General features: G+C 49.7%; 1 protein-coding gene and 1 pseudogene across 8 annotated transcripts in view; one reads left to right on the top strand and one right to left on the bottom strand.

Annotated features, from left to right (window-relative positions):
* ATRNL1 (attractin like 1) overlaps positions 1 to 16188 on the top strand; it is a 647203-nt gene that overhangs the window by 38048 nt on the left and 592967 nt on the right. For all 8 annotated transcript variants that reach the window (XR_012780436.1, XR_012780437.1, XM_075534999.1 and 5 more), the window contains exon 5: positions 1508 to 1716. Coding sequence is in view for 6 of the 8 variants with exons in the window: in XM_075534999.1 (XP_075391114.1) it covers positions 1508 to 1716 (209 nt within the window). In the remaining 2 variants the exon portion in view is untranslated. The remainder of the gene's footprint in view (positions 1 to 1507; positions 1717 to 16188) is intronic.
* LOC142429560 (S-adenosylmethionine synthase pseudogene) lies at positions 10798 to 15068 on the bottom strand (annotated as a pseudogene).

The following is a 16188-nucleotide window of genomic DNA, read 5'->3' on the forward strand; positions in this document are numbered from 1 at the left end:
TCAGCTAGTACGCAGAGAACAGCTGTCCGCAGAGATCAGTTAGCAGGCGGGCAACAGGTCCACGCCCACCCATGTTCCTGTCAGCACTGTTCACAGGTGTAAGGTGGAAACAGTCCACATGCCCATCAGTGGAAGAATAGAGAGGCTTGGGGGAGGGGGCCTATCCACAATGGACTGGCACGCATCACGAAAGCGTAGTGATGAGATGACTCGTGATGCGGATGGATTTAGGGGAACTTATGTGGACTGTAATTAGACACTCCCCAAGGGGCAGATCATGCATGAGACCACGGTTACAAAGGAAAAACCCAGACAAGGGTTTTGGTACCCAAAGAGACAGACTTAGATGGCAAGGGTTGTGGGGTGAGGTGGGTGTGGAGGTGGGTGGCAGAGAAGCAATGGGTGGCTTGTCGTGGGTAGGCGCTACGGAGTCGAGAGCACGAAGCCCCATCTGTCTCCCGTTCTTCCCCGTAAGATGGTGTTAAGAAGCATAAGCACATTGTAAGCTATTCCTGTGAGCCTGTGAGGGAACCCTGGTGGTGTAGTGTGTTACCTATTGGGCTGCTCACTGCAAGGTCAGCAGTTCAAATCCACCAGCCGCTCTGTGGGAGAAAGATGAGACTGCCAGCCCCTGTAAAGAGTTACAGACTCAGAAACTCTCAGGAAAGTGATATCCTGTCCTATAGGGACCGATATAAGTCAGAGTCGACTTTATGGCCCTGAGGGGTTTTTGGGGAGCATGTGGGAGCTGGTAAGAAGCTCTGGTAGCATAGCGGTTATACACTGGGTTGAGATTCCACAAGATCAGCAGTTCAAGACCATCAGCTGATCCTCGGGAGAAAGACGGGGCTTTCTACTCCTGTGAAGAATTGCAGCTTCAGAAACTCACAGGGGCAGTTCCGCCCTGTCCTTCAGGATCGCAGTGAGTCGGCATGGACTCTGGGGCAGGGAGTTTGGTTTTCTGAGGGTGAGAACCGCAACCAGTAGGCGGCCTTGCTAGTGCCCCACCTTCAACAGGGTGCCTGTCACCGTCTTCTAAGACCCCCAGCTCAGACACACCCAGTGGACTGCCACCCTCCACAGCTGTTGGCTTTCTCAGAAATCCCTGTACGGTGGAAACTAGGTGATAGCTTGGCTTTTCACAGGGTCCCAAGTAACCGGGGATCTAGCTTTCTCTCTATAAAATAGATATTAGAAACATCTAAGCAGCCAAGTCTTCACCAAACGCTGCCCAAGGCCCCGTAGTGGCCCCGGAGGGTGTCACTCCTGGCAAGGGAGGAGCCCTGGTGGCCAAGGCACCCCTTGTTGAAGGAAGGACAGTGGCAAAGCGGGCTCGCGGCCTCGCATTACGGGGTATGGAGCCCAGGAGGAGGCATCGAAGCTACATGGTGAGCGCGTGCTCAGGGCGCACACAAGACACACTACCCACTTCGGACAGCATGCAGAATGCCAGACGGGCAACTGTCCGCTCCCTCATATTTGAACGTGTCTGACTTGTATTTTCCAGAATCAATTCTTGTCCCAACAACTGCTCAGGCCACGGGAAGTGCACGCCTAGAGTCTCGGCCCCCAGTCAGGTCTACTGTGAGTGTGACAAGTACTGGAAGGGGGAAGCCTGTGACATCCCCTACTGCAGAGCCAACTGCGGCAGCCCCGACCACGGTTACTGTGACCTCACCGGCGAGAAGCTGTGTGTGTGCAATGACAGCTGGCAGGGTAAGCTCTCACGGTGGCAGGGCGGCGGCTCGCGGTAATGCCCTAACGGTCGGCAAATAGAAAATTCCGTGCTCCTCTGTTTACTGTAAGGAGCCCGGCTGGCAGAGTGGTCACGCAGTGGGCTGCTAAGCACAAGGTCGGCTGTTGGAAACCTTCAGCCGCTCCGAGGGAGAAAGATGAGGCCATCTCCTTCCAAAAAGACCGATGGCCGCAGAAACCCGAGGGTCGCAAGGAGAGTGGATTCGCTTGTCCACCGTCATCTGCACACTCTCATCTGTGCATGTGCTTGTATTTCTGCAGCGTTCTGTGCGACAAGCGGCTCCGTAGTCAGCCCCGCTACTTCCTCACAAAAGGAACGGGACAGCTTTCCTGGATGTAAACGCAAGCCTTTTGTAAACTGTAGCCATGTGAGCCTCATGATCTTCTGTCATTTTTGTGGAACCCCCAAAGATTTGATGACGTGACTGGATTTACCAAGGGTGTTGTCAAGCCGTGTGTGGAATGGGGACGTAACTAGCAGAGGACAAGAACACTTCCCTCCAGGGACTGCTGAGGGAGCTTATTCCTTGGAAACGACTGCCCTCTTGTGTCTACTTGTAAAAGTACCGTGTATACTCGTGCTTAAGCTGAGAGTTTTCAGCACATTTTTAATGCCGTGCTTGTGATAAAATCAGGGGCCTCGGGTGATACTCGGGTCGGCTTATACGCGAGTATATATGGTACGTAGTCTAAGCAAGCAGTTTGGCTGCCTACCGCAAACTTAAGATTGGTAAGGGAGACTTTCAAACATTAAAAAAAAACATATATCATACATTGTTAATTGTAGAATATGCCGAAGCGTTTGGCTTGCTTGGATGTCCGCACATATATCCGGATTCTGCATGGTTGGGCTGAGTGAGAGCTCTGGCGAGCTACCCCATTCACTTACCCACTGTTTCACCATTCCTTAGCTCAAGCAGCTGTCGGGCGCTGACTCTGCGGGGATTGTGTTTGCATCTTTGGAGCTTCCTTTGTGCCAGCAGATAGAGCCTGGTGGCCGAGGGCGCTCTGACTCACAGTCATCCAGGGGAGGACCATGCGTTTCCCGTGGCCCAGAGATAGTCGTAACGTGAGGTTTCTGCAGTGGGTTGTACCTCGGTTCTTTGCTTTGCACCCTGAAAGAATTCACACTGACGCATGTTTTATCATCCAAGTGAGTTTTTACAAAGGCATGGAAAAGTCTCAGGTTTTACAGTCTCAAAGGGGGACTTGCTATGTCTCAAAAGCATGCCAAGCCATGCTGAGGCCCCGCTGAAGCCACGCTGGAGTTCACAACTGGGCACAGCGGACCACATGGAACTGGGGAATCCTGGAGACCAAGAGGTCCGGAGACCAAGAGGGCAAGTGAGCAAGAGAGCAAGAGCCTAAGTGCTCAAGTGCATATGCCGGGGGGGGGGGGGGGGGGGGGGGGGGGGGAGGGAGGGTGTGGGCTCCCCGGGTGGGGGGACTCCCCCTTTGACCTGCCACCAGATCAGGGCTAAAGAGATTGTCTCCCCCCCCCCCCCCCCACTGGCGACTTTTAACACCTCTGGCTGGAAGGCGTGGTTGAAGGTGTTACTTGACCCCATTGGCTGAGTTAGGCCCATCTGTGATGTAAGGTGGGCGTGCCCCTGGTATTGGTTTTCCCTGGGACGAGGGAGTCCTAGTCTGTGCACGGTCAGTTTGAATTTCTCAGAGGTGCTCCGTGCTTGCCTACTTTCTTTCCAGCCTGCTCTGTGGGGCCTCTGCAGGCATGGGAGGACCCCCCTGTCCCTCAGTCTAGCTGCCTAGCAATCACAGTTGCCCCAGGTTGGCTCTGCATAGGGAACCACGGGCAGGTGCTCCGCACAGAGGCCTTGTATTTACTGCCCTTGTGATGGCTTTCTCCCTCTGAAGGTGCGGAGTACCGGAAGTACTTACGGAGGGAATTGTTTGTAGGCTTTGCATAATGTATGAAACCCTTGCCTACCTTAAACCCATGTAAGCTCATGAATAGGCTACTTACAAAAACATTAGTGATTTCTTACTGCATTGAATTTGGTTACCTTTATAGTTATTGGAGATATTGTGTTAGTTCAGGTAGACTAGAGAAACAAATTCATAAACATACTCATATGTGCATAAGAAAGAGCTTTATATATAAGAGCAGTTGAATATTGAGATAACATCCCAGCCCAGTCCAGATCAATCCCATAAGCCCGATATTAGCCCACATGTCCAATACCGATCAATAAGGTCATCTTCAGACTCATGAAAACATGCAATGACGCTGAATGCAGGCACATCACAGGCCAGTGGGTGCAAAGTCTTGTGGATCCAGTGGTGGTAGAAGCATCTCAGTGCTGACAGGTGTCTCCACGTGGCTCCTCCAGTTCCCAGGGCACGGGGTCTATCAGCATAGTGCCAGGTGTCTTGTCAGTAGAGCGTCTCTCAGGGAGTGAGCCCAAAAGAGTGTCTCCCGCCTCCGAGGAGGAAATACAGGAGTTCCCAGAATCCTCAGGGAAGGCCATGCCCACAGTGGCCTCACTGACTATGAACCGATTGACAGACTAAACTCCACCCCTTCACTCTTAATCCTCTCAAGTCCCAAATTGGCACCAGATTACATAACTACCACAGATAATGTATTTCTAAATATTCTCTAATCACACGGCTATATATTTTATTAAATGATTGTTGTAATAATTTGTTATGTGTCTTCCACCCCCAAAGTACCGTGGAAATATAATTAAAAGCTTTCTTAGTGTTGAAATGAAAACAACATCGTGTCTACACAGAGCACAGGACAGAAGGAAGATATCTAGATTTTGGTGGATGTTGGGTGCCATTGAGCTGGTTCCAACCCATAACGACCCCACATTCCACAGAACGAAACACTGACTGCTGGCGTGTGGGGGACCCACACAGATGGCTTCTCAGGAGCAACTTAGCGACAGTGGAAAATAAAAGAGGCAGACAGACAGACAGATAGCAGGGCACAGGGGCTCCTCGTCCCACATCAGGACTGCGAGAGCGAATGTATTTCCCAATGGGTACATATAGTGGGGCCGACAGAACTTTCCTAAGTGAATTGAAAGGGACTCGAGTTCATTCTTCGTTCTGCCATAGTGGTGACACATTCGGCTGTGAACCACAAGGTCACCTGTTCACAACCACTCGCGGCTCCGTGGGACAAAGACAGGGCTTTCTACTCCTGTAAGGGCACAGAGTGGGCAGCTCCACCCTGTGCTCCAGGGTCGCTGTGAGGTGACATCGACTGGAAGTCAGTGAGTTTGTTTGGGTTTATGTACTTGTGAAGGGTAATGATAGACATGGTGATAGGTGATATGTATATTGAGGAGGCCTGGTGGTGCAGTGGTGAAAGTACTCAGCTGCCAACCCAAAGGCTGGTGGTTTAAACACACCCGCTGCTCTGGGGGGAGAGACCTGGCTGCCCACGGCTGTAAAGATTACCAGCCCAAGATTCCCAGCCCTGGAAGGAACACACTGGTCTTACAGGGCTGCTGTGAATTGAAATTGGCTCCACAGTCGGAAGGATGGACAATCTCTCTCTCTCTCTCTCTCTCTCTCTCTCTCTCTCTCTCTCTCTCTCTCTCTCTCTCTCTCTCTCTCTCTCTCAACTCCGCTCACTGCCACCCAGTGGATTCTGACTCACAGTGGCACTGTGGGTTTCAGGTCTTATATTTTTAGATTGTAGCATACACCATTGGGTGGCAGTGTTGACTAACAGAAAAAAAACTCCATGGCTTTATTTGAATTGTAAAAAAAACCCCCAAAATACAAAAAACAAAATTTGATATTCTTGCTTGATTTAGAAAAATATGACCTTTTAAGCAAAGTTATAGATATTCCCTTTGAAAGTATTATTTTTTTTCTTCTGGCCTACTCATCTAATAACATATTATCACACAATTGTTTACTTTAGGATGAACCAGAACCAAACTCACTGCCATCAAGTCGATTCAGATCCACAGGGGCCTACAGGACAGAGTAGAAATGCCCACCTGGGTTTCCGAGACTGTAAATCTTTACAGGCATAGAAAGCCTCCTCTTTCTCTCTTGGAACAGCTGGTGGTTTTAAACTGCCGGCCTTTTGGATGAACAACGTATAACCCAGCAGGGCTCCCCCAAAGTTAGCAGTATGGTGATCGCTGATAACTGCAGAAAGAAACGATACTAGACCCTTTAAATATGTTCCACTTTAGTAGTAAAATACATGAGTTTCATGATGGCCTAGGTTAGATAGGAACTAAAGATATAATAAGTCAAAAGGGTATCAGTAAGAATTCCTGGAGCAGGTTCGATGTCCATAGTTAATAGGAACTAGCTGGAGGAGAGGAGCCCAGGCAGTCCAGTGGTTACGTGCTTGACAGCTGACCGAGAGGTAGTAGCTCAACCCCTCTGCCACTCAGTGGGACAAAGAGGCAGCCGTCCACTTTGTTAAAAATGGTGGTTGTTAGCTGCCATCTAATTGGCCCTGACACATGGGGACCGTGTAACCCAACGAACCTGTCTCTGGTCTTGCGCCTGCCGCATGCTTGTTGGCACGCCCCAGCTCCCTGTTGCAGCCACGAAGTTGGGGGGCTTGTTCAGGGTGTTCCTCTTTCTCTGACCCTCCCTCTGCTTTACCGAGCATGGCGGTCCTCCTCCAGGGACTAGTCTCTCTTGACGTGTCCAGAGTCCGTGAGACGAAGCCCGACCATCCTTGCTTCCAATGCCGACTGCCCTCTTCCAGGCAGATCGGGTCATTCTGTTGGCAGTCACAGGACATTCGGTATTCTTCGCCAGCACCATCTTCCCAAAGCATCGGTACTTCACTAGGCTTCCTTGTCCATCGCCGGGCTTTTGCATGCGCATGACGTGATTGAAAATACCGTGGCATGGATTGGATCAGATGCACCTTTGCCCTCAAAGGGACGTCTTTGCTTTCTAGTCCTTTCAAGAATTCTTTTCAATGCATCATGCCATTTGGTTTCTTAACCGCTGCTTCCTTGGACATTAATTGTGCATGCAAGTAAAATGACATCTTTGGTAACTTCAAAGAGCCTTGGTGGTGAAGTGGGTTAAGTGTCAGACTGCTAACCACAAGGTTGGTGGTTCAAACCCACCATCTGCTCTCAGAGAGAAAGAGGAGACTGTCTGCTCCTGTAAAGATCTGTAGTTTTGGGATGGTCGCTCTGAGTCAGGGTTGACTTGATGGCGGTGAGTTTGAACAACTTTGGTGTTTTCTCTTCATCGTGATGTTGCTAATTATGAGGATTTTAGTTGTTTTTTTGATGAGATAGTGAAGGTAGTAGTCTTGGCTTTCCACCAGTTAATGCTTTATTGATACGGCGTCATGTACAGCTTATTGATAAGCCTTCCTCCAAGCTTGCTGGTGTGTTCTTTTTCATACAGTCTGTATTCCTGGATCTGTCAGTATACAGATAGAATAAGTATCGGGAAAGGACGTGGCCATGGGTGTTAGGCTGTGCACTGTCCCCTTGTTCTCACTGAACCACGTCAGTGGCCAAGACTGTCCTTGGTCTGTGGACAAGGACCAAGTGAGCACAATGAAGGGTTCTGGAATTCCCATCTTCGCAATGTTACCAATCATTTGTTAAGGTCCACATAATCGACTGCTTTGGGGGCATTAACAAAACAGAGGTAGACGTCTTTCTGAGAAGCTCAGTGATCAGTCAAGATCCACGGACGCCAGCAGCGATGCCTTTCCTACCGTGCCCACGTCCTCGCCTGCATCCGGAATGGACTTATGGCAGCGTCCTGTCGATGTGCTGGATTATCTTCAGCAAAGTTTTACTTGTGTTTGATGCTAATAATATTGTGAGCTAATTTCGGCATTCCGTTGGGTCACCCTTCTTTGGCGTCAACATACATTTGGATCTCTGCCAGTTGGCCGCATTTCCTCCACGTTTCTTGGCAAAGACTCAGTACCTCCTGAATGTCTTCCATCACCACTGATACTCTGTCAGTTCCAGTTGGCTTTCTCTTAGCCAACACCTGGACTCTGAGGGGCAGTTCTCTGTCTTACTGGTCTCTAAGCTTGCTATTTCCCCTCCTTCCTTTCACTATATGACTGTCTTTACATTTCAAAAAGGACACAAAGAAACTCCACTCAGAATAATCCATATTCTTAACAATCCATGTCACCTGCTGTTGAAATATCAATCAGTAGGACACGCTCCTCTGAAGCGTTGTTAAGAGAGTTACAATCTCTCCAAGATATTATTCTATATCTTTGTTCTCAGCAATTACAGTTTTTCTAGTAGCATTAGAAATTTGTACAGAAGGCTGTTCATAAATTCGTGAACCGAAGGGGAATTGCTAATTTCCCTCAGCTGATAGCTTTATGGAAGCAAAGTTAGTTTGAAAGCTTAATTTTTGTAAGGGAAATAACATTTTTGGGGTACTGATTTCCATGATAAAAATCGGAGGTAGATTCCTATAGGAAAAACGTACCCACCGCAGAATAATAAAGAACATTTTTGCAGCGGAAAGTAGCTGTGGTATTGCTTTAGAAAAACTTTCAGAACTCCACTGCAGTTGCTGCTAAGGACCACTGAGTCGGTTGACTCCCAGCACCCTTTGTGCAGCAGGGTGACACTGCGCCGTGCTCACAGGGGTCTTGTGCTTGAGCCCATTGATGCCACCACGGTGACAGTCCGTCTGGTTGAAGATCTTCCTCTGTTTTTGCTGGCTCACTTCCTTACCAAGCTCGATGTTCTTCTGCAGGGACCGGTCTCTCCTGACCACGTGTCCAGAGTCTATGAGAAGAATTCTTCTCGCCGTCCTTGCCTCTAAGGAGCATTGTGGCTGTACTTCTGGGGAGGTTGTTCTTTTGGCAGCCATGTGCCATCAGGATCCTTCACCAACGGCACCTCAGTTCAAATGTCTCACGTGTTCTCCGGTCTTTCTGATTCACGGTCCGTCTTCTGCTGATTAATCGACACCTGCAGCTGCTGCTTCTCATTCGGAGTATTCGTTTGAGTCGCGCCCCATCAGCAAACAAGTGTTCCGGGTGCTGCCCTCCCGCAGGCCTGGCTCCAGCCTCATCATTCTGATCAGCTCCTCAGAGAAGGCAGCCCCTCCTCAGCCATATTTTGAGTGCCTCCTGACTGAGAGGGTCGCCTTCCGGCACTGTGTCTGGCAGCGGCCTGCTGTGTCGTGAACTTTTTCAGTATCGGACAGTGTTTCCGTTCTGATCGTAAGGTTCTGAATGGCTGCTCCCTCCTTCTCTGCCGTCTCTTAGTCTGGAGGCTCTCCTGAAACCTGTTCTCTCTGAGCGACTCTGCTGGCTTTTGGCATGCCAACAACATAGCTTCCAGCATGACAGCAACACCCAGGTCCGACACGCGGGCAGCCGAGTGGTGGCCCAAACTGAGCAAGCAGCCCTGTCTTTATTCTAGGTTTGCTTATTTGTCAAAGTTTCTCCAACTGGATTTACCTGTGATCGAATTCTTCTCACGGTTTGATTGTTTCCTCTGGCCCACGTGGTTATAGTCTTGAATCCTGAGGCTACTCTGCCCATTTAGCTGACAGACGTGGTTGTGCTGGGTTGACGTGTCCATGGACTGAGGGCTTGGGCACAGTGACAGCGACACAGTTACTATTTTAAAGGATTTTCACTTTATCTTCACAGATGCCCGTGTCCTGCTGGGATAGGACCCATGATTACATGGAAGCGTAGAGAGGTGCAGTAACACCCCCCCAATTTTACAGCTAGCAAATAGGAAATCCTGATTTAATTCTTTTAATTCCTTCAGGCTCTAAGGGTCTTTCCTTCATTTGCTGATTCATCCTTTCATGTATCTATTCATTTAATAAGTGTATACGGAGGGATTAAAAGCCATATTGAGGTTTAACTTTGTTTTTTTAATCTATGTGTGGTGGGAAATCACTGACGGATTTAGAGTAGCGGATGGGTAGGAGCTTATTTACATTGTTAATCGTCCCAAGGACCTTGTGAACATCTGAGAAATGAATGAAGCATCCAGTTGGGAGACATTGTGATAATCCAGCTGAGCGAGGAGGGGGGCTTTGACAGTCCAGTATCACGAAAGGGAGGAGTTAGGAAGGGATTTTTGAGGGTTGGAATCGCTCAGGAGTATGAGAATTGAAAGAAAAGAAGTTTTTAACTAGTGAGATAAAGACACGCAGTCATCAGCCAGCCAACACGGACACTGGCTCCGGTCCCGAGCAGGATCCCGGATGAATCAGTGTGCCAGGAAACCCCACGGCCTTCAAGCTGGCTCCAGAGTAGCAGGCCCCAAAGGGTTTCCAAGGGAGGGCGTTCTGATGGGAGCAGATCACTCCATCGCTTGCCCACAGGGAGTGGGTGGGTCTGAACTGCCAGCCTCTAGCTTTTCCCAGTTGCACCTGTAATCATGGAATGCCAGGAGGAGAGCTTCACTTTGTTTCTTTTGGGAGAGCCTCACATTGCATTTAGCTCTTCAGTCACCTGTTGGAATTGAGAACCAGGCATCCGTAACAAGCCTCCAAAAGTCGATCCCGAGGCTCTTTCTGCTTGTTAGGGCAAGCAGTCATGGAGTGAGCGTGTAACCAAGCTGCCTTCTCTGTACCACACCAGCCAAGCCAGCCTCTCTCTGCCCTCCCTCTGTGAACACCAGCCAGACCCCCCAGAAGTTGAACCCAACGCTTTTCTGTGGGACACGTTGGCCTACCTGGGAATGCTGGGTACATGCGAAAGGAATTATGGTGTTGGGGGGGGGGAGGGAAGAAAAAATCTTTTAAGAAGCTACCATCTGAGGTGATGGCTACTCTGTACTTACACCATACCCCAGAGAACAATAAATAAGCAATGAGAAAATGCATGAAGGGATTTCCCCCTCCCTGTCACTCACCCTTGTAACATCCTAATTACATGGACAGGATCACCTGTGCTCACCGACTGCATTATCGTGGCAAGCGACACCAGGAGCAGGGCAAGCCCAGCTTACAGCCAGGCTCCACCATGGCTACGATCCACACCACTGATGACAGGGACACCAGCGGATCAGGAGCGGAAAGAGGACAGGAAAAACTTAGGAAGGGGGGCCCTTTCCCTCATTGCTCAAAGGCTTCTCTGTAGCCTATGCCACAAGTTTGGGTGGAAAAGACTAACACTTTTTCACAATATTTAAGCTTTAGGGGCACTTCCCAGGGAAAGCTGTCCCTGCCAAAGTGGCCATAGGCTGCCGTTCTCTGATAAATTATCTTCTTCATATCCAGAGCCCTGACAATGACTCCGGGCGGAGGTAAAAATTCTTCTTCACCACATCTACTAGCTCTTTCCCCTTCTTTGGAGAGGTGCCGTAATGGGAAGTGGAAGTCGACACTGGGTGAGAAACTCTGCCTAGCCCTCCTGTAACAAGGGCTTCGGCCACCCAGCGGGCAGCATAAGCAGCCGAGCGGGCCACCTTGGCACAATCCTTACCTGGAAAGGGGCCTCCTCCATGAGCCCTAGCCGCCGTAAGTGACCACAACGCTCTTCCGGCCAGCCAAGCCAGCACTGGCCCGAGGCCCCCCAAGAACAAATCTGCCCTGGGCTGTGGGTGGTAGATGGTGTCTCATCAGGATGCTTTGCAGGAGTGACAGCCTCAAGAACTCTCTCCTTCAGGGCTCCCTCCTCTCATCCAGAGGAGCACCTCCATCCTGCTGGGCTGACAGAACCATCGTGTGGATGCGGACAGGCAGCCCAACCTCTCGATCCTTCATATCCTGCAGTCACCCGGCCGTGACCAAGGTGAAGTGCCCTTGCGAGATAGCTCAGCAAGTGTGGCGTTGAGCTGGTGTGCTAAGACAGTGGTCCAGAGCGTACATTCCTCAGTTTCATCAGTGGCATAACCAAACATCGTGCCCTGGTCGCCCACACCTGTCTCCTCCTGGTTCCGGCGAAGGCGAACACCTTGAGCTATATCTGGTGACTGTTGCTTCAAAGCTACCTGGACATGTCAAGTCATAGGGTCGAATCCTTTGGAAGAATCATCATAGCCAACATGCTTAACGGTTTCACGAACCACTTTCTTTTGGTCGTCAGCAGCAGCTCTGGATGTAATTTCCCAAGCAAGAAGACTCATTGGAGCTTCAGTGTACGTTTCCCAAGCCACTTGGGCATCAGGGTGCTGCTGAAGGTGGGCACCAAGGACAGCTTCACTGATCTGGTCACAAATCCTTAGAGGCGTAGGAAGCCCAGCTGGTGCTTTCAAACTGCTGACCTTGTAGTTAGCAGCCAAATTCAAGTCAAACTCACACCAGGAGGGCTCCTTAGAAGTTCACAAGGTCACAGTTCACCTGGTGTAGTTATTTATTTTTTTGGTAAGGCATGAGGACAAATAAGCTTTCTACCGCATTGATGGTTTATCCCCCAAATTTATAATTTGAAATGTTAAGTCCCCAAGGCGGACACGAATTCATCCTTTTCACCGATGGACCAAATGAGGGGTGCCTGCCCAAAGACGCACTGTATTTAGTAGTGCAAGGCCCCTCGCTGCCTGCAGCCCAGCAGGCCAGTGGCCCTGCAGTTCGGCAGAGAAAGGCCACATGGTACCGCGAGGTCGCAGCGGCATGGCGGGCACTCAAGGTCTTGGAGATGCCAGATGGGAGAGGAGAGGATTCGGCCTCCCGGGCACACACTCTGCAGACACCCCCCTCCTCACCCCCTTTATGGGAGCACTTAAGGATGCTGGGGAGCGAATGGTGCTGGGGAGGGAATGGTGCTGGGGAGGGAATGGCAGTGCTTGAAGTGAAGCAACAGCTACTTAACAACCACCATGGAAGCGTTTCTGGATTTTCACCTGCAAAGGCTGGCTCCTGGCACACCTGATGTCCCAACTCTCCAAACTCACTGCCTTGGTCAAGGCATTGCTGACTCACAGCGATCCCCCTGGGGGTTACTGTTTATAGGAGTAGAAAGCCCTAGTATTTTCCCCTCGGAGCTGCTGCTGATTTTGTACCGCTGACCCTGTGGATCGCAGCCCAGCGCATATCCCTATGTCACCAGGGCTCCTTACTACCTAATGTCCCAGAGGAGTCACTGGATTGGTGGGGACATGTGGGAGAAAGATAGAGCTCAAGCATGGCAGCAGGGTTTTTGCCCCGTTAGTCGCTGGATTAACGGAGGTGCTCTTTATTGGATTTGCAGATACTGGTGAGAAAGAGCAGGTTTGGGGGGAGTGGTCCAATTTCAGTTTTGATCATGTTACCTTTGAGATAATTAGCAGGCATCCAAGTGGAAATGTCAGGTAGGCATGTTGATTTTGAGTTCATAATTCAAGAGGGGCTGTGGGACTGGGCATAGAAGTGTGACTGGGGAGGGCCCTGGGCACAGTGGCACTTGGTGAGGTTATAGAAGAGCCTTTCCCCCACAAAACCCCGCTCCCCACAGCTTGTTACCAGGCCCTCCAGTTACAGCATAAGAACTTCGTTTATGCTCTTTGGATTATTAAACTACAGATAACCTGTGAAGAAGGCCGAATATTAAATCATGATGAGAAACCACTGTTACATGAATTAGTTTATTACATTCTTTTCAGAACAGCCGAGATCTCCTTGCTGTGAGGAGATGCTCTGACTGACGGACGGTATTTATGCGAGGGAAATTATGCAGAGGTATTGCCTGAGGGGCCAGGTTATGAAATGGTTCATTTTTTTTCATGAGCATATTTCATAAAAAGGCGATATCAATATTAGATTTTTTTAATGGATGGGTAAGTCCATATATGTATAAAGTACTCTCTACAGCTACTTGGGTTTTAAATGAATAGTTTCTTAATCGATGTTTTAAATCATTTTGATTGCAGAATGCAGAAAGCTGCAGATTAAAAAGATGGGATTCTGCTTAAAATTTTATGTTGTATCCCTAAAGGTGATCATTCGATCTAAAAGTGTGCTAATTTATGGAAAACTATAGCTAGTCTTTAGAATTGGGCTGTGGACCATTCCTTTTAATAATTGCCCAAAGTCACACAAAATATGTTCGTAACAAAGGTAGAGAAATGTGTGCTGCTTTTCCTCCTTTGGTTGGAACATTCAGTAATTTGGATAGCCGCAGCATTAAAAGAAACCCCAGGGATTCTGTTTTATTGATGAAGTGTCTTTTTATGAGTTCCTTGTGAATGCTGTATCAAACCAGGAGTTTGAGACAACACACGTTGTCTTTCATTTCCAGTTGTCACACCCTACATCCAGGACAGCTGGGCTGGGCCACATGCCAGGTGTTGGCGGGTCTGAGTGCAGGGCGGGGGAGGGGGGAGGCTGTGGGCAAGAATCTGCTTCCTGGGGGGTGGTGGGGGTTGTTGTTTGGAACCTGGAACACAGACACAGGGTGAGAGGATGTGTGGTAGTTACATAATCTGGTGTCCATTTGAGGATTAAGGGTAGAGGAGTGGAGTCTGGCTTCTCAATCAGGTTATAGCCAATGAGGCCTCTTTGTGGGCATGGCCTTCCCCTGAGGATTCTGGGAAAACTCTGGGATTTCCTCCTTGGAGGTGGAAGACACTTCTCTCTCACTCTGCTCACTCCCTTGGAGACTCACCACTGACAAGGCTGATTCCCTGCGAGACATCCCCGAGGAGAAGCCACATGGACCAACCCTGATGCAGCCCTGGGTGCTGGAGCAGCTGTGCGGAGACCCCTGCCAGCGCTGAGATGCTTACACACTGACTAATTCGGCCTTCCTCCTGCAGTCGGCATCATTGTGTGCGTCTTGTGAGATGGAGGAGGACTTGTGGATTGGTGTTGGACATATGGGCTAATATTGAACTTAGGGGCTTGGACTGGACTGGGTTGGGATGCTTTCTAATGTACAATTACCCTTTATACAGAACTCTTTCTTATACACGTGTCTATGAGTTTGTTCTCTGGTCTACCCAGACTAGCACAGGAGGCAGGTTGGTTCCTTTTCTCAGAGAACTCCAGCTCCTTTCTCCCCAGCCGGCGGCCATCTGCCCGGCCACACTGCCCTGCCCTGGGTGCAGTGCATGTGAGAAATTGGTCCTGCTGTGACGGTTCCTGTTTTCTTGGACTGTTTTTTGTTTAAAATCTCTGTCCCAATCGGGAGTCAGCGGGGGCCTTATTGCAGGCTGTGAGGAGCCGTTGGGCTGATAACCATGAGGTGAACAGTTCAAATCCCCCAGCTGCTCTCTACGGGGAGAGAAGAGACTTTTCGCGACCGCAAAGAATTCCAGTCTCGGAAGGCAGTGCGAGCGTTTTGCAGACCGCGAGCAGCACGTGGTGGGCTTTGTAGCGCTGCCAGCTTGGCTGCAGTCCTTCACCAGGGTCAGGGCGCAGAGCTGCTCATGAGTGGACGCCTGGTACCCAGCATCCACACGGCGCATCACGCCGCCCAGGGCGACGGTCCTCACACAGCCTCAGGGCCTGGTTCTTCGTGTTGCGTCTTCTCACACAAACTGTGTGGGTGTGGTGGTGGCCGGTCTTCGTGCCGGCAGCAGGGCGGCCCTGCTCACCTTTCCCGTTCTTATGGTAGGCTGTCCCTGGAGTCAGCCATCCTGTGGTGCTGGCTGGACACCGAGACTCTGTTCGCTCCGGCTCCGAGAGCGGTGTTCCGTGCATTCCTTGGGTCCTGCCCCCTGCTTCCATCTTGCTTCAGTGCTTTCCTGGATGCCTCTTCGTGTCACCAAGTCTCCAGACACCTGCGGTCACATTCACAGCCTGTGTGGGTCAGCCCAGAAACTCGCCGCATCTCAAAATCTTTGCTTTCATCAGCTCTGCAGTGAGCCCTGGTGTCCTAGTGGCCTTTGCAGTGAGCTGCTAACCGCAAGGTTCTCAGTTTGAACCCACCAGCTGCTGCATGGGAGAAAGATGAGGCTGCCTATTTCCATAAAGATTTGAAGTCCCAGAAACCAATGGGGGCAGTTCTTCCCTGTCCTGTGAGCTCACCGTGAGTTGGAATCCATTCAACAGCAGTGAGTTTTTCCAGTGAGCAGTCATATATTGTCTGACTGTTAAAACTTGGGCCTTGAGGGGCTGGTCTGCTTTTCAATTTTTACCTTGGAATACTGTCATTTCTAGTTTATTGAAGTTGCCAGACAAAAAAACAGAATGTCAGGTATCAACCCTTAGGAGGCTGAAGGTGATTAACATTTTGCACATGAAGACTTGCTACTGAGAGAGGTGAAAGGACTTGCTCAAGGCCCTAATTCACACTGCCAGCAAGAGGCAGACCTGGGATCTGTGGATGTTCTTTTGCGCACTCACATTTGTAATTTAAATGAAAGCCAGAGTTTGAGATTGATGAAGTCATTCTTACAGATAGTGAGGTTTATTTGAATGGATTCCAGTGTGATTGAATGTATGATTCTTCTTTCCCTACAGATACTTTATTTACTGTTAGTTTAAAAATGTATATTCCAGGAAATTTATAATTATCAATGTGCACATTAATAGTAAATAATAAGTGTAACTTTATGTTTATTAATGAGCATCATGTGATTATGT

Source organism: Tenrec ecaudatus, chromosome 16 (assembly GCF_050624435.1).
Source record: "Tenrec ecaudatus isolate mTenEca1 chromosome 16, mTenEca1.hap1, whole genome shotgun sequence".
Classification (NCBI taxonomy): Eukaryota; Metazoa; Chordata; class Mammalia; order Afrosoricida; family Tenrecidae; genus Tenrec; species Tenrec ecaudatus.